Raw genomic sequence first — 19321 nt, 5'->3', positions numbered from 1 at the left:
GCGATTATAAAAACATCTCGCGGAAATTCACGTCGATTGCTTCTTTGGCGTTCGCACGGCGGAACAACAAGAAATACGCGCATTACATTTTGCGAGCGCGAGAGTGCCAGCCGCACGATAAGCGGCGGAGAGAAGGGCGCCGATATATTCGCGAGCGATACACGTCGGAGGATAAACCGAGAGAATTCTCGCGTCGCAGCTCCGATCCGGTCGAAACGAAGCGCCGCCGCCACCGCCGCCGCCTCGTCCGTGCGCGATTTTCTCGCGCGCTAATTCGCGCCCTAATCGCGAGAGCGAACTTTCGCGCCCCTCCCCCGCGGCGAATATTAATTGCCCGCGTTGCTCTTTACGCGAGGTCATAATAAAGAAAGTTGCCGGCCCCTGTTATCCTGTTACAGCCAACCAGGTGTGGCTAATAGGGCTTAAATGGAATTAAAACTCATATTAAACAGTAAAAGTTCGTTAAGTTTTAATTTAACCGTATTAACCTCTTTTTCCGCTTATAACTCCCAATTTTTTATTTCGTTAAGGCGCAACGCGGCCGGACGGTCGTGCGATCAATTGCTGGAAATGAAGAAGCGCGCCCACAAAGGGCATCATATATGTCGACGGGTCGTCAGGATATTTATAAACGCGCACGTTGAGAGCACAGAATAACGGCGGAGTAACCCCCCCTCTCGACCGGTGATATCGACACGCCCGCGTTGTTGCAAGGGCGGCGGCCGAAGTAAAAGATGGTAACGACGGCATTCATAATAAGCTCGCTTTTATCGCGCGCAATTATAGCGCTCGCAGGAGAACGACGAGCGCTACACAGCGTGTACACGCGGGTGTACTTTTAAATCGCGCAATCTTTACTTCCGAAGGAGTGACACGCACGTGTCTGTACTGCGTTTCCCGCTCACGGACGTGCAGCAGTGGAAGCGCAAAGGTTTAAGTCCCGCGCGAGTACGGGATCGCTGCCGTGTGCCATCAATTCGTCACCTTCGTCATCGATTTATCTTGTTCTCCTCTCTCGTCCTCCCCGCTCTTTCTCGCTCTGTCGTCTGTCGTTCTCCGACACTGTGCGTGTCGGTCGTTTCCTCTTGATAACTTATATTCACGTTCTCATTATTATAGAGAACATAATCCCTACCGTAACACACAGCTTGTGCATTCGCCGGGACGAAGTGTGCCAACGATCACGGCCGATTATTCTCGGCCCGGGTATTGTTCTTCGTAGTTTCTCTGCATATTGTTTTCGTTTATACCTTGGAGAGTATTAACAATGCAGTCGGAATAGTTGCATCTCCCGCGGGAATCGATCGTAGCTTCACGGTGTACGCGAGGGTACATTCTACCGGTTCTACACCGCCGGTACATCCGCGCAGCTGTATGCTGATTGTTTCTGTCATGCTTATGCGGATTGTACCGAGCGCGTATAATCGGTAGATATAATCTGAGACGCGGACAATCCGCTAATTTAGCGGGCGAATTTGCTGCCGTGTATCGCGGCAATGAATTTGCGTATGCACGCGCGCGCAAGTTTGGTGGGGGGATAAATTTCTGATAAAAAGTAGAAAAAGCGCACGGTTCCTACTCGCTGCTCGCGGCTCTTTCGTTCATTAAAAAAAAGAGCAACATCGGAAAGCGGACTAAAAACGAAGCGACTCTCCGTAAAACACTCCGCAGATTTATTTCTCTCCCTTTCTCTTTATAAATAAAAAAAAAATATATGTGGTGTGTGTGTGTGTGTGTGTGTGTGTGTGTGTGTGTAGGCGCGCGCGCGCTTGCGACTCAATCCGGGGAAAAATGTGACGCGCATGTGTGCTCGAATGCGCGAAAAAATGAGACACGAAACGAGAAAAATAGGTAATAGCTGTAGCGCGCACACTTGCATCCACCGGCTGTAACTACGTGCCTGCGTCAAACGGCGAACGTACGTCGGGGTTTACAAACATACATCCGGTGCATGCGTGTGCACACGTGTCGCGTCATATTCGCGCCGTGTACGTGCATGCATACACGTGTACACGCGCTCATACATTTATTTATGGAAGATCCCGAAGTACCGACGGACCCAGAAAACGAGAGAGCGAGAGAGCGAGAGAGTGAGCGAGCGAGCGAGCGGGCGAGCAAACGAGCGAGTGAGTGTAGGAGAGAATGTGTGGTGTATACGAGAGAGAGAGAGAGAGAGAGAGAGAGAGAGAGAGGGAGAGAGAGAAAGAAAGAGAGAGGGGGGGGAGAGAGGAACGCAGCATCGCGACAAAATCGCGCCGGTTCCGAACGACACCGCTATCGCTACGAGAGAAGACTCAATTTACATACGCAACTTTTGCAGTTTAACGGCAAATATGCGCGCGAGCGCATATATCATACATGGCTGAACTCTCAACCGGCGATGAGAGCGAGTGCGAGAGAATGAGAGAGTGGAGAGGAAGGGATGCGCTCCTGCGGTTATTATTTGCATTTGAGAAAACAGTTTCGCCGGCATGCGTCGGCCGCCCGGCGGCAGCGTCGACCACAAGAACGACAGTTGACGCGTCGCGAATCTTCACGAGTCGTCGACTCGATATACCATCGCGTCGCCGCCGCCGCCGCCACGCAAATCGTTTCCTCTTGCGAGGTACGATGGAACGCAATACAGAGGCGATGATCCGGCGCGTCGCACTCGACTGCCCGGCGATTGTCCGTGTTTCGAGATCCGGTGCGTAAAAATGGCAAAGTTCGTCGCGGAAAAAAAAGCTCGCGGTACCCTCTGCGTCGCGGATGTCGTTAACGAGTTAACAACTCGCAACGAGCGGTAACCTCGCGCAATCGCAACGCGTCCCATGAAAAACGAGATATTACCTGCGAGCCTCACCTCACAGGTGCATTATTGTAATAAAATTGCGACGGGCTACACGGAGCGGTGAACAAAGGTAACTCGATCGCTCTCATTACATAAAGAGCTTAACTTCATCGCGCACCGTCCGACAGCTGCGGGAGTATCGTTGGCGGCTAATGATTCATCAAGAAGCAAGATTAATCGAGACAGAGAGGCGCAGTCTGTGGAATCCGGGAAAAATCTTCAAACACTTCGAAGCCCCGCACACAAACGCGCGCGCGCAAGCTCACCACGACACGATACAACGGCATATCGCGACGCGGAGTTGCGCGGTCGGATTGGCCTTGTTATTGTTAATTAACGACCGCCGCTAGAGGTGACTGATTGGTAATTCGTATTGCCGGCACGAGCACTCGCAACGCCCCCCGCGCTCATAATCGGCGCCGCGCTAATGGATCGCTGTTATTTGGCACGCCCGTTCGCTCGCTCGCACTCGATCGAGCGACTCCACGTGCGACAACGTTAACGAGATATTAAATGATAGCGGTCGCACGCAAACCTGTCGCCAAATGTGTGAGTGTGGTTGTTATACATGCCGACGTGTATTTCATGCCGCGCCGCTGCAGTTACGATCCCGGTTCTGGTTGGCTGGCTGGCTGGCTGGCTGGCTGGCTGGCTGGCTGGCTGGCTGACTGGCTGGCTGGCGCTCGCTCGCTCGCTCGTCAGGATTCCGATAGAGATATTCCATCGCTCGCGGACTTCCGATCTTACTCCCATTTTTCGAAAACGAACCGCGCGCGCGCTCGGCAGCATTTACTCTTTCTCTCCGCCGCGGTGTATGCGATCTTTTTTTTTGTATCCTCCCCTTTCGCCCATTTCCCTCTTGCTTTTTCTGTTTTCTTCCCTTCCGTTCCTTTTATTTATTGTTTTTTTATTTTTAACGCGAACGCGAAGTTCCCATCCGCCGGAGTTAATGCACGCGCTCGCGCGTGTACTCAGCGGTGCGCGCAGGCCGACGAATGCCGACGTGTTTCATCCGTTACCGACGAGATACGCAGTCTTCGCAATTTTACGATTTACCGCATTCGCAATTGTATAAATGCGGTTTACGAGCTTGCCGTATATAAGCGTGCACATACCGGCGCGGCGCACGCGCGTGCGGGACAGGACGCGCGACCGCGGTGCGTTTGATTACGGTTTGTGTAATGGAACGGGGTTGATGATTAAACCGCGCGGCGATATTAAACCGCATAATTACAATTTTACCGCGCCGAAAACTTTCGTTCGAGGATGAAATGCCAGGCGTGACGCGATTCAAGCCGAATGCGCGGCGAGCGGCTTGGAAAGGAATATCCCCCGTTTCGCCGTGCGCGCGCGCGCGCGCGAGTCAGCGCGAATTAGGATGTATTTTAACGGTGGCCCCTGAGAAATTAGGATCCTCGCTGCCGGCATAGGAATCCCTCGGAGGCAGCGAGAGTTCGATGCTAAACGCCCGTGCGCGATAATTATACGCTTCTGGGACACTGCGTGTCCCGTGAATGCGATTAACTCCTGGTATTTCGGCGTCGGACTTAATCTGCCCGTTATCATCTAGATTACGCACAGCTCGAGGACCAGCCGTGCGTCCCAAATCTCAATCTTCCGTGATTTGCCGGCCTGATTTCGCGCGTTTGTCTATCGCGCGAATAACGCGCGCTTAGAACGAAAACAATTGTACATCGACGAGTCTGCGGAAGAGGAGAGAGAACGAGAAAATGAGAGAGAGAGAGAGAGAGAGAGAGAGAGAGAGAGAGAGAGAGAGAGAGAGAGAGAGAGAGAGAGAGAAAGAGAGAGAGAGAGAGAGAGAGAGAGAAGAGGCACCGTTATTCATCCAAGAAATAGTATCCAATTTGAGCGGAGAAGAGCGATGCACGCGCAAACTTTGCTTTTATTCACTGACACCGGCCGTGTCCCCGGCCGAAGATACGTTCGTGCATGTTGAAATTTTAATAACGTTATCGCGAGACGGACAACAGAAACAAAGCGAAAACACGCATAAAAAGGGTCGGGGCGAGAGGGAGGAGTGAGAAAAGCTGAGAAAGTTTGGCGCGTAGGAATCCGACGTGAGACTCTACTCGTCAACCGTTGGTTAGGGCGGACGTATAGATGAAATTACATGGACGTAAAAAGTGCTCAAACTCGTCAGCCCGCCTTTTCCAATGTTCTCGCATTCCTCTTCACCCGGAATGCTGATGCATCTATAACCGTCCTACGAGAATTGCGAACAAAATTCCCGGGGAAAATCGCGAGCGAACGAACGAGCGCCCGCTCGCGCTCGCGCGCGCACGCTCACCTACAACCGCCGCTTTAATGGACGCTCCGCGTTAATAATGCCGCTGGTGTAAGCACTTTCCGAGTTACCGTACTACGTCTCCGTAAGAATCGCCAACATCGAACGCGATAAGAGGTCGGGGAGAGAACGATAATGGCTATTTAGGAAGATAAAGCCCAGCCGCGCGCGTGTTTCGCGACGCCGCGCCGGTACGCCGCGGTGTTATAAGGGAAGATTCACAGAAGTCACGCTGGTAGTCTGTCCTTCTCTTGAGAGAGAGAGAGAGAGAGAGAGAGAGAGAGAGAGAGAGACACACAGACTATCAGCGCCACTTGCGATTGGCTGCTGCCTTTCCGCTTTCTGTTTTTCTGTCCAGGTGTGAATCCTCCCTAAGGGTGCATTCACACCTGGGCAGAAAATCAGAAAGCAGAAAGGCAGCAGCCAGCTAATCAGAAGTCGCACTGGTAGTCTGTCCTTCTTCTGCGAGTCTGTTTTTCTCTCTGTCACTCTCTTGGTTGCTGCCTTCCTGCTTCCTGTTTTTTCTATCCAGGTGTGAATGCGCCCTGAGGAGCACGCGATCGCAGCTCTGCAGCCGGAACTGTCCGTTGCCGTCCGTTGCGACTTCGACTTCTCGCGCGTATCGAGTGTGAGCGCGTATATCGAACTACTCGTCCGTGATCGACCGAGAATGAGAGAATTCATTCCGCCAATAACGAGAGAACGACCCTGCCTCCCTCTCCTATCGCTTTTCTTCTCTCGCTCTCGTTTCTTCAGCGACGAAACGTCACAGATCGTAATTTAACGCGACATCATCGTCACTGTCGCCAAGAGATGGGAAAAACGTTATCGCCGCCCGGATACGGAGGCAAGGAGAATCTCATTGTTTCATCAAGATAATGTCCTCAGGTTACCGCTCCCCTTCTCCTCCCCCTCCTCCCCTCGCTCTTCCTCCGTATCCACGCCAGGAATTCGTCGATGTAATTTCGCACGAACGATAGAGCGACACGTTGGAATTTGCACAAGCGTTCTTTTGTCCCCGGCAATATCACTATGACGGATTTTCTAGGCTGTGAGCGCGAGTCGAGTTATTTCGCGGCGCGAAGATAAGAGGTCTCAGGATGTCTGAGATCGTGTGCGATTACCGAGCGCGCGCGCGCGCGCGACTGCGCGACTGATCGACTGCCGCCCACGATTCCAATTTCACACATGGATAGCGCATGTATAATACCACGGAAGAAATCGATGATACAATAATTCGCGCTCGCGATCGCGAATTCGTCCTCGTTTATGGGCTCGTGATATGTAACACGGGGTGCGGGGTGAGCGGCAACGTGAGCTGTATAACATCGCCCGCGATCGGATCATTATGTCAGTTGTAAACTTACCGCCCGGCAAATTTACGACGGTTGTTATTCGGGAACCGTTCTAAGTTGAGTAACGCGCGACGAAACGCCCGAGTCGCTCGGTCGACGTGGGAGATTTACTGCAATCGGCCCTCCAATCTAGCAAGAATTACGACTTCTGGATACACCATAATGAGAACGGAGAGCGGAGGAAAAGCGGTCAGCCAGGTTCGAGAAGGGGGGAAGAAAGAGAGGGGGGAGGGAGGAAGGGGGGAGAAGTATCGACTGCCAGGGTAGTGAACTTCTCTTCTTTGTAAATAAGCGTCAGACGGATGCCTACGTACCCGGTCCGCGACTGTGTAATAAGAGCTCGCAGCGCTCGGTATTGGCAAGTCTTGATTTATTCCGGCCAACTGAGACGGGAGGAGCATCGAGGCTCGCGCGCGGTGGAAGAAAGCGGTCGAGGGAGAATGTCGAAAGTGGCGAGGGTGGCGAGTCGTAGGAGAGGGAGAGTACACGTTTCCTTTCTTCTCCGGCGTGAAAGGCGAGCTCTGTTGCATAAGCCGCCGTTAGAATCCCCTGTACACTCAGGCTCTCTCTCTCTCTCTCTCTCTCTCTCTCTCTCTCTCTCTCTCTCTCTCTCTCTCTCTCTCTCTCTCTCTCTCTCTCTCACTCTCTTTTCCCCTATCTCGGCTTTAGAACGCGACACGCTCGTCATCGAGTGCGGTCGTCGAGACAACCTCTTCGTGGAGCGCACGTATGACCTTCGGCGAGCCACGTTCCCGACACTTCGTTCCGATCTGATCGCTTGAATATTCTTCTCGGCGGATGGCGATGGCGGATCGCGCGCGCAGCACGCGTCGGTGCGCGGTGGTGTGAAAATTTCGAGGCTCCACGGGCCGCACCGGCGGCAGACAGAAGGGATCGATCGAGAGATAGCCTTTCTCGAATATTAACGGAGAATAGAATGAGGATCACATCCGAAGGACGTCGCGAGGACACGCGGCACTTGCCCCCGAGCCGATAGACAGGATCGACCAGACGACGACGGTGATATTAAAAAGATTCGAAGAAACGTCCAAAGCTCGCTCGTTCGTTCGCTCGCTTATCCTCTCTCTCTCTCTCTCTCTCTCTCTCTCTACTTCGTTTCATTTTAAATAACGCTTCTATTATTCCATCCGGCGCGTTCACTGTCCGAAACGACGACGACGACGGCGACGACGAAGAGGCAAAACCTTTCCCCCTCGTACTAATTTCGCGCTCTTTTTGAGCAGTGCCGACGTCAATCGATGGGCCATTATGGAAACCCGTTTAGAACGTGGCTCGAGGCTCGTAAAGTTCGCGATGCCAAAGCTCGACGTGGGGGCGGCTGGAGACGGTGAAACGAGAGAGATAAAGAGAGAGAGAGAGAGAGAGAGAGAGGGAACGAGAGATAGAACGAGAGAACGAGAGAGAAAGAGAAAAGACAGGCGCACTCTGGCACAAGCAGTTTACGTTCTCGAAAAAGCCGCCATCGCGCTCACGGAATTTAAGTTCCTAACTATTTGAGCGACTGCCAGAAATAAAGCTCCCAGACACGGGCGACGAGCACAAATTGTACATCTTAAGCCCGGCGCGCGAGACGCAACTTTATTTCCACGCGTAAACCCGCCCGGAACTCCTCGGCTGCAGCACGGTGTTCATTGAAAACGGCCACGAGCGACGAGTAATGTGGCCCCTAGGCTCACGTCGTAAAGCAACGATGATCTCTTGATTAATGAAAGGATAAGAACAAGCGGAGAGAGAGAGAGAGAGAGAGAGAGAGAGGGGAGGAGGTGGGAAAAGCAGGGCTAAAGTCGCAAGATAACAGCGGATGTCAGCGAGCGTTTTAACTTTTACAGATCATTATAAAAATCCCGGCACACGCGATAAGAAGTGAACGAGACGGCGCGAGCGGACCGAGGAGGAAAGGCCGGAAGAAATGAAAGAACGAGAAAGTCTCGACGGATTAACGAACCCATCGGCGGCTTTGCGGCCTCAGAGGAAATCATTACTCGCGGTTTTCGCCGTTCATCCGAGGACGAGAAGCGACGTTAGATTCTCCGACGAGGTCGCAACGTCGAAATCGCGAGGATCTCGCGGCGATGCTCCTTGCGAATCACGCGCGTCACGGGATAAAAAGACGGATGCCATACGGCAGGAGTAAAGACACGACGAGCGGAGGATTCCCCGCGCAACGGCGCGAACAGATTCCAACGCGCGGCGCGGCGCGGCGGCGAAATCGTGTCTGGCAGCATCTCGCGGCGAGAAAGACGAACGCCTGTGTGGCGAAGTCCGGCCTAGCACGAGGATCCTGATCGCACATCCCTGTTCGGCAGGAAGCAAGGATTCCTGATGTGCAAGGAAAACGCCCATCGATCAAAACGCACGCACCGATATTCAGCCGCGCGAGGTTATGATATATCCGAAGGCGGACTTTATAAGTTAAATAAAACAAAAGCCACGCGGTATGTAGGAGAATAATACACCGCAATCGTTCGTTCCGCCATTTGGACCCACAAAATATTCCGTTTATTTCACAGAACACAGAATTTATTCCGATGCTGTAGCTGGTATTTCGGCCAGATATTTCATAACCCTCCATTGCAGCGCTACGGTGACTGAAAAATATCTCGATATCGGCGTACTTATTGATTTCATCTACCGCGTTTCTCCCGCCCTCCTTCTGCCGCTGCTCTTACTTCTTTTTCTCTGCCACCAATTCATCCTTTCAATCTCTCCATCTTTCGTCTCATCTTTCTTCTTCGTTGTCTTTTTATCGCCGCGTTTCCTCCCCGGTGTTTAATGCGATCTAACGAGTCCGAGCGGTCGCATTTGTCAAGTCGATAATTTCCAAGTTTTATCGCGACGATCCCGTGAAACGGATCGCGCGCGAACAGTTACAGTGCGCAAGGATACTCCGCAATCCCGACGACTGCAACGTTCATAAATATATTCGACGTCGCGCGTACAAATCCACACAGCGTACGGTTAAATTTCGACGACTTCCTCGAGAGAGGAACGAGTCAAGAGCCGCCTTGTTGTCGACCAATAAGAATGCAAACCTCCTACGTCCTCGTGAAGGCAAAGATATCGCGATGACTTTCCCCAGCAGCGGCTCTCGAAACGCGTGCTCGTCATCGTAAATTTATACCTGACGGCGCACGTTGCGCGCGCTCGTGCTCGCGGCACCGTGATTAATTCGACGCTCTCCTGCGTCGTATAATTATAATCGCGCATTCGGATATACAAATCGTGAGGCAGCAAGTGTTCCGAGTTCTCTCTTCCTGACCGGACGCAGTCTCATTAATCCCGACGGAGCTACCCCGCGCGCTCTCGTAGCAGCTGGCCGAAATCCGCCCCCGCCCCCGTAAGAGCGAGTGAGCGCGCGCGCGCGCGTTCGATCCGCGAAGTATATCTATCAGTCTTACGTCCGATATTAATCCAATATACCTGTCAACCGTGATATCGCTCGCCATCGATCAATCACCGCTAGTCGACCGAGTCGGCGCGGAATTATCCAACATACATCGGTTACGCGCCGATAATAGATACTAATGATACTAATCTACCCCGCGCGTCACTACCCCGCCGATAGACCCGATCGTCGAATCGCTGAATCTCTTTGTGCACAACGTAATGGAAGAAAGATGGTGTTGCCCTCTCGTATGCATTTATCACGGCTCAACAGCTTTGTCTGTTTTGTTCACGCGCGATACGCGTGCTTGCGCGGGCGCCCGTGAAATCGCGTCGACGAGGATTTACGTTCCGAGTCGAAATTTCCCCTCCGCATCGATCCTGCAAGTCCCGTCGAACTTGAAGGATTAGTGGAGAACCTCGAAAAGTTGCTCTTTACAGGCTACTCTGTCCTACCTTGATGCTACAAATAATTTTTTGCTCCAATTCCGTCCGTATTGGAAAAGTATTCGTTGAAGAATTATTTAATATATTGTATATATATTTAATCATCTCCAAATATTTCAGTAGAATTTAATATTTATTCTTTGTTTCGGGCAACGATTTATTAATTATATAACTTACTCGCTGCGAATATACAGCTGGGAGAGGCAAATATTAAGTTATTATTATAAACAAGAATTGGGATGGTGGTAAACAAATAAATGAAACAACAATACATTTTCTTTTCATCTCTTCCTAATTACTTTTTCTTTTTTCTTTCTTTTTTTTTGACGTTGGAAGTTTTGATGATTTTGATTTTAAAAAGAGCTGCTATCAAAAAGAGCTGTAAGAGCAAAGATAACAGTTACGTATCCAATAATGCTTTGTTTACCAGTAGAGATTGAGTTTGCATTCCGTATAATAACAGAGTTAAATAGAAATAAACGGAAAAAAGTTAAATAGGAAAGAACAACGGCAAAAGTAAACACGATCGTATTCCCAATTACGCAAAATCGCGATTGTGAAACAGCATTATTAGAAACAGCAGTTGCAAGATTTACCAAACCCCGACTATTCATAGTTCTCAATTACACAAAATCTTTGATCGAGAACAAATTCGTATTCATGGGCTGTTATTCGGCAATATTGATTGCTTCTCGCACGAAATAATACAATAAGTACTGATCGGCGAGTAATCGCAGATTCATGTAACTATAATTACACATAAAATAATAACTATGAACACCGGTCCAAAATTTCGAGTCGGATAATTACGGTAAATTCGTCAAATGGCCAAATTGAAACTTTCCGGATAATAAACAGTTTGGCATACCTTGATGTACGACGCATGATGTATCGCTCTCCACAACGTGACGGCATCCTGCGTCCTGACTTCGAAGGCCTCTCAGCGTCTTGGCTGCTTCATGCTGTCACTGACACTCGCGTAGGTACGATTCGACCGGTGAAACACGTGTTAATCAACGCGAGATGCCAGCGAGAGACCGATTCGATCAGTTCAGAGGCCGACGAAAGACTTTAATCAATCAATGAGAACGATACAGATAACACCGACCGACGCACACGCGTACGTCCTTCGCTCGCGCCGGCCCGAAACGCAATGGAAAGTTCCGGAAAAACGCGCGACGTGCGAGGGCACGTTTGACCCCCGTCGCGTCAAGGTCTGGGCTGTTTTGATCGAGTAATGGCGCAGCGCTTAGTTTGAGCGGCGACGGCTGGCAGCTGATGGAAGGCGATGAGTATACGTTTTTTTTGTCCATTGTTTTTCGTGTTTACGTGCGTCGTGCTACACGCGCACTTTCCCCCGCGTTGCGCGATATTTTATGCAAGGAGTAACATTCGTCGGCTCCTGAAATATTTACTCGGATTTACTCGGCGACATCGCGTTAATTAACGAATGTTTTTTTCCGATCAAAGCGCACCTACGCGAATATCAGCGTGACAGGATCTAGTTTCCGGGGTGGCACGACGCTACGGCCGAGAGCAGAACGCTGCATCGAGAAGAGACGAAGGACGCAGGACGCCGAAACGCATAATCATGTTATTTGTAGATGTATAAATATGTTTTAAATAAATATTTAATATATATTAATTCCAACGTTACGTAATTTCCAACGTCAGGAAATGTAAATAATAAAAAGATTGTGATGCCGATTTCCTCACTTACGTATTAGTTATACCTGCCTGCCCATTAATCTTTATTAAATGATTTTAATTATTGCTTGCTTATTAAAAATTAATTGCAGGTAAAATATGGAGACAATCAAATATTGAATAACTGAAAGGAAAATCCTTTTCTGAGGATAATCCGATATGGAAAAAATGACATTGACTAATCATTTGTAGCATCAAGGATAGGAACTTGCGTAGTGTTTTACCTCGAGATTCGAATTCGACGGAACTCGCAATTAACAAATGCGAACGCGAAAATTTCGACTCGGGATGCATTACCGATAACGAAGGATGAACGGAAATGGAGGACATAGGGTGGGCAGGAGAGGAGGAGAGAAATAGCAATGGGGATGGAGGATCATGGGGAAGGGGAAGGGGAAGAAGAGGAGGAGGTAGGAAGGGGGAGGATACGAGTAAGAGACGGGATTCCAATTAAGTGGCGTGGGACGTGGGCGCCATGAGGACATCGTTACAGCATCGAGATCGCCATTATGCCGCGAAGAGGACGACCCTAACGACGTGAGCTTCTGTGATTTATGGTTCAACGAAAACGTGCCACGGGACACATGGATTATGTATCTACAGAGAGCAACTTTCCGGAGGTACTTCACAGAAGTGGATTAAGAGAATAATGCACTTGGCTCTTGTCGTCGCTGCCTTCGGCAAAATTAGCCTCATTCGCCTAATACGCCGACAACTACGAACTTTGCAATATATTCCGTAACAAGCACCCTAGTGATTACATCAAAGAGAGAAGAAGCTTTTTAAACCGGCTAAAATACCGTACGCGCCTACTAGCTTTCCCCGCCCCGCCCCCCCTCCCCCCTTGCTCCTCCGCGCGTTCACTCTTATGAAAGGTTCGGCTAAATTAAAACGGATCTCTGCTTTGGCAAAAATCGCGCGCTCGACCTTCGAGCCCTCGAGGGGTATCGGGCTCCCTCCAACTAAGAAGCGAAGTGCACTTCGAAATTAACGAAGAAGCGGGATCGTGTGAACTATTTGCACACCGGAGATTCGAGTCGCGAAAGTCGCGCTTGCGAATCTCCGACCGCTCGAACAACACTCGAAAAGCGACTGTCAAGCGTCGTCGCGAGCGCGCCGCTCAGGCGACCGCGCGGTCTTTTCTTAGTTGTCTCGATATATCCGGCGGTGGGCGGCCGATATCCGGCAACGATTGTTACGACATATCGGGCTACTATGTGGGCGCGTTGATTTACGGGACGGCGCTGCGGTCATCAGATCAAAGTGCATATCGTTAGTAGCGGCGGGAAATAGCGGCTCTTGATTGCTTCGAGGCTGCCAAGCGGGAACGGTCAGATGAACACACACCGAATGACGCGCTCACTCACCTGACACCGCTAGATGGACAGTTCTGATTAATGGCGGGTGGGCGCTGACTTGACACTCGTAAAGGCCGGCGTCGCGTTCCGTGGCGGAGCGCAGAAGCAATCGCCAGTCATTAGGTTTCTCAAAGGCCAGAGAAAATCTCGAGTCGCTCGCGTACGTGTCCAGACCGATGGTGAGTAAATGGAGCTCCTCTCCCCGCCTACGCACCCAGGATACCTGGAAACGAGAGAGAGGCGATGGCGCGCGATATAGAAATTCCGTCGCGTGAGCATTTTCACGTTCGCGCGAGCCGAGCTCGTCGGCGTCTTCGACGGAGAATTTTTCATCGCGTGTCGGTTCTGGTAATAACGAGGTATACACGCCATGATAGTGACGGAAATATTTTTCTGGCGGTGTAATATTAATACTTGAAAGAAGAAAATTAATTTGAATGAAAACTCTTCAGGTGCTCGATCCGGAAGAAATTTTTCCGGAGCGAGACCGCGATGCTTGCGAATAATTAATCTTGCGGGAAGATATCAGTAATTGTTGAAATTATTATAATATAGTAGAAAAGTTGCTACTGATGTAGCAGCTGCAATTATTAATGTACAATTAAGGTTATACATTGAGCAGATTAGAAGAGGAAACAAGGAGAGGCGGTTGGTTAGAGACTTTTATCGTCTTGCGTGAATTTTCCGCTCGAAAATTGATTGGCGAGAATCATCGTCAGCTGCCGGTAGAACCGCGCGACAAAAATATCGCGAAATACTCGTCTATCGATTTTATGCACCTGCGAGCGCAAAGATATTTATACGCGGTCGACTTTCGCGAGTGGACACACAAGAGTAGTCTTGTTCTGCTCGCGCGGAAGCGCCAAGAACACTTTGCATAAATCATGCACGTCGAAGCTAATGGAACGGTGCACCGTAAAAATATGATCGCATTGCCCGTAAATCACGCTAAGTTATATCGCCAACGGCTGTTATCTGACATAAGTATACGCCCGCACTTTTAAATCGATTGTATCCAACCCGCGCGCTAAAGCACGAATGGAAACTTTGTACGCAAAAAAAACGAGGAGACTCGATAGTCCCGGACAAACTTAGCCCGAGCGGAGATAAACTCGCGAGATACCCGTCGGCATTAATTTCTTTTGTCGTCGCGTCAACAACAATGCAAACGACCACGTGTTCTTGATATTAAACATTCGCGGACCAGTCCCCTTTTACCTCGGTGAAAATCAATGCGCGAAAGATATTTAATTTTTGAAAGAAATTTTTTTTTTAATTCAAAACGTACAAAGAAAAATCGAGAGAGAGAGAGAGAGAGAGAGAGAGAGAGGGGGGGGGAAGAGGAGAACCGTCGATAAAAATTCTTGCAATTTACACCCTACATTTCTCGAAGTGAAATCTTATTCGAAGCGATAGTGAAGGCATTTGCTACGAGAAGAACGAATGTTTGACCGAAACTTGGAGTGAATTGATACGCAAACTTGATCCATACGAATGTATGTTTCAACCTATTAGAGTGAATTTGTCCCAGTGACGATGGAGCACGTCTGATTCGCTCTTCAGTTTCGAATGAAGATATATGCTCGACGATTTAGAGTGAAGAATTATCCTCTGTACAAGAGAAAAGTTACTCGAACTTACATGACTCGGTTATTTCGTTCTGTCCTTCGACTAAACTTTCGCTCAGAGAGAGAGAGAGAGAGAGAGAGAGAGAGGGGGGGGGAAGAGGGGGGAGAGACAGAGAAAGAAATTTAAAAACCGACTTGCGAGATTTTATAATTCCTCCCGATTCGTTCGCAAATTGTAGAGCGCACGACAACCATCCCTGATGTAACAAGCTCTTCCCCCGAGAGATTCGAACGTATGCCGCGATATACGAGCGCTAAAGGCATCTTTTTCGACGCACCTTAACGCGAACACATTTCCCAGAGACAATCGTGACGAATCGAGGCCAATGTGAAGACAGTCCTCCGATACAGCACGTCGAGACAATTTCTCCCCATACTTATGATTCCGCGTACGAAAGTTTAATAACGAGGAAGTTAAAGAATCGTTAGGCATCGCGCGTCGCAGGGGCTAGACTGTCGTCTCAGCTGGGGGAGAGAGAGAGAGAGAGAGAGAGAGAGAGAGAGAGAGAGAGAGAGAGAGAGAGAGAGAGAGAGAGAGAGAGAGAGCGCGCGAAAGGAAGCGAGAGAGAACGTCCTCGAAATAGAGAACAGCTCGCGCTCTCGCGAGTGGAGGGAATAGTCATTTGTCATTATTATAAAGGACTCAGCAGTGAATAATTACGTCTTAGTAACTTTATGTCCCGTTGCCCGCGTAATATTTAGCCCGGTTTCCGCGTGTCGCTCCGGTGACGTTGCCATTTACAACCGCGCGCGCGCGCGTCGTTTCATAATTCATAATTCATAATTCCAAGAGCGTGCACGCGCGATCTTCTCGGCGTGATATTATCTGTCGCAAATAAGCCGCGAAAGCCCGAGTTCGATAATTCGCGGGACCGCCATTGCATTTCGCCTGTTAAGTAAGCTCGTTCAACCAGTGTAAAATACGCGGTGAAGTTGCCATCGCTGACCTAACAGCTGCCCGCTGGTTATTGGTGGAGTCGTCGCAGGTGTTTAAAAGTTTCGATTTTGTATTCGTGCGTAGAAGATCACGCTGACGCGGTCCAGCTACCTACCTACCTCCCTCCCTCCCTCCCTGTCATTCGTACTCTCTTCCTCTCTCCCCTCTAGTCCCCCCCCATCCCCCTCTTTCTCTGTCTCTGTCATCCGTAGAACGAACAGGCTGAGGTTCGCGCCGGTGTGCATTTATCACATGCAAATTGAGCCACAAACCAAACGTCAAAGCAGCACGCGGGTCCGTCGGCGTTACGACAAGCGCACACACAGCGCATTATTTCGGAAACTATACGCGCGACCAGGTCGATCGCGCCGCTCGTTCGCGGCGAATTATCCGCCGGCAACAATTGCGAACTCGTCGTCTCGTTGCGGCGTTATAATCAAATGCGCGCGAGTTGTCGGGTGAAAATGGAAACCGGACGCGGTCTTTTCTCTGTCTCTGTCTCTGTCTCTGTCTCTCTCTCTCTCTCTCCGCCTCCCCCCTCCTCTCTTTCTCTTTCACTCTCGAGGCAAACGTTCCGCTAAATTCGCGGGCTGCTTCGGATCGAGAAGATAAAGTGCGCGTACAAGATAGAAAGAACAGATTGGAAATCGGGAGATCCGCGGTGAAGGTGAAGATTCGCAGAAGAGCAAACGCGCGCCGTGGTGACGACGCGCGTGCAAGTATCTTCGAGAGATTTCCTCCGAGGGAATACTCTTTCGTATTCACCTGGCGGATTCGCTCCTGCCGAGAGAGCGGGCTCCTACGTGAATTCTACGGTCGTCGCACTCGCGCGACGCCCCGATATTATGTTTTCATGCGCGTATTACAACACGCATTATCGGCAAATGTTGGCCCGCAAACCTTTTAATGTCCGTAATAGGCTATTAATGTAAATTGTTAGCGTTCAACAAAAGGATTACGCGATATACTTTCTGTTAGCGCACGTGCGCGCGCGCGCGCGCACACACACACACACACACACACAGATGATTGATGGATTACTCACGAAACGTTTATGAGCGCGTAAGCGGTCTCGCAGAGCGAGACGAGCGAGCGACCGTACGCAGTCATTCGCCAAATTAACGATTTATGCATTCAATGTTTCAGCTGCTGATCAATACGCGGCAATACACCGTTTGTTTATTTATTCCATTTAAAGCAAACATTTGCCGCGGATGTGCCGCGGCGTACACACACACACACACACGCACGTACGCGCGACTTCCTCTTTTATATTCCATTAGCTCGCAATATCCCGCGCGTGTATATTTTACGTTTGCAACCGCGTCAAAGAATGTAATAGACATGTTCATATATCAGTACAGTTCTATCGAAGGTACTAGCGCAGCACTAGTCGCAAAAACACATAAAACACACGTCGCGCGCGACGCACGCGCGAGGCGTGCGTACGCAAAGCCTCGTAACTATTTAACGACGACTGCTTTGAAAAAAAAAAAACACTGCGTTTTGCTCGTCGCGCTCTCCGTGCGCGCGGCGAGACACGTCGTTCCGCACTGATATCCGTAGAATTTCCAAATATCCCGTAATCAAATTTCCGCACAATTCCCCGATAGCCCACGCTTACCCGCTCTGTGGCGGAAACCATTTTTAATTTCATTTTCATCTATTTTCCTTTCACGTAGTGTTTTGCGGTTTCGGGTCGACGGACACGAGATGGTGCGAATTTTCGCTCGGAGAGGCGAGGCGAGGCGAGCTCGCCGCGATTCGCGAAACGTACCGCCGCGCCGTGCCCGAAAGAGCTTCGCCGCTGATAATGCCGGGCACCGAATTGATCTAAAACACTGAAAGTTCCAGAATTTACTATCCTCTTTAGTTAAGTGAGGAGCCTCTTAAATCACCGCGGAGCTCGCGGGAGTTACGCGGTTACAACTCCAACAGTGGAAATCTCGTTTCGGGCAACCGTGATCTCTGACGCTTGTCGAAATCCGTAAAGCCGCTCTAACTGGAATTCGGGACCGCCGCACAAAGGTAAGAAAATTGGATTCGCCAGCCCATCGACGAGAACCGCAATCGGAGTCCTGCCGCGCCCGTCCTCCGTCGACCGTCGCTTGCGCGCGAAACTTGCATTAAAAAAGGGAAAAGAAAGGAGATTACGTCGCGCGCGCGACTTTCGCGAAAGTCATGCGCGCGTGCCTGTGGCGCGAAATAACTCATTGTCCGGCGTCGGGACAGCCTCGTCAACGGGAGTCACGTTTGCGAAACTTTAATTAGTCCTTGGATCTCTCTTATTGGCGCCTACGAACGAGGTCAGCCGTCGCTAGGACTCCTCATCGGCGCGGATTGCGCTAAACGCGAGATAATGGATAAAAGCGGGCGCGAACCCGGAGCGCGGGGAACAACTAATTGAAAAGGAATCCGTTGCTAGGTGCGAAACGATGGCAGAGGAAGCTCGAGGAGGGGAAAAAGGGAAGTAATAGCTTCTAAAAGCTAGGGAACCGATGGATAATTGCTGGAGCGCGTTATAACGGCCCCGCCGATGACAGAATTTTTGCCGCGATTCTCCATTACGTCAATAATGAACGTCTCCCCATTCGCACCCGATTATTATTATTATTATTATTATTATTATTATTATTATTAATCGGGACTAATTTTATCGTTAATCGGGATTAATCGGGACGCAATCATGCGAAATTAAGCGACACGGGAGCGATTCGCGCTCCCGAATCAGTCAAATGTCACATCCAATTCCAGCCTCCCGTTGTCTCCCTCGCAATTGCAAATTTCGTGCCTAGCCAATCTCTCGCAGCCTCTCCCGCGCGCTCGTATTCCAAAGGATTTTATACTATTGGGTTGGCAACTAAGTGATTGCGGATTTTGTCGACAGATGGATTTTACACCTTCTTTTGTTTCGTTAACGTGTTCAAAGTACCTAACCTATATTTTTTTCTTATTGTTTGGACTTCTACCTTTCATTTAGCACAAAAATCATATCGATTAGTTCTTTAGTTTTGTTTTTATCCCAATTTAAAAATGGAAGAGCAAGACGTGCACTTGAGACATATTTTATTGTATTATTTCCGAAAAGGCAAGAATGCATCGCGAGCACACAAGAAGTTATGTGCCGTATATGGGAATGAAGCCTTGAAAGAAAGGCAGTGCCAAAATTGGTTTGCCAGATTTCGTTCTGGTGATTTTTCATTGAAAAATGCTCAACGATCTGGCCGTCCAGTTGAAGTCGATGAGACCCATATCAAGGCCATTATCGATTCAGATCGTCATAGCACAACACGTGATATCGCAGAGAAGCTCAATGTATCGCATACATGCATTGAAAAAAATTTTAAAA

The 19321-nt window shown here is 49.8% G+C and overlaps 1 protein-coding gene across 3 annotated transcripts in view; it reads right to left on the bottom strand.

Annotated features, from left to right (window-relative positions):
- The window catches only part of LOC105183602 (uncharacterized), a 147653-nt gene that overhangs the window by 76011 nt on the left and 52321 nt on the right, over positions 1–19321 (bottom strand). For all 3 annotated transcript variants that reach the window (XM_011141859.3, XM_025304011.1, XM_025304013.1), the window contains exon 5: positions 13417–13630. In XM_011141859.3, coding sequence (XP_011140161.1) covers positions 13417–13630 — 214 coding nt within the window. The remainder of the gene's footprint in view (positions 1–13416; positions 13631–19321) is intronic.

This window comes from Harpegnathos saltator, unplaced genomic scaffold (assembly GCF_003227715.2).
Source record: "Harpegnathos saltator strain DR-91 unplaced genomic scaffold, Hsal_v8.6 scaffold585, whole genome shotgun sequence".
NCBI lineage: Eukaryota > Metazoa > Arthropoda > Insecta > Hymenoptera > Formicidae > Harpegnathos > Harpegnathos saltator.
The sequence above is the reverse complement of the archived record's forward strand: the minus strand, read 5'-3'. Positions and strand labels throughout refer to the sequence as shown.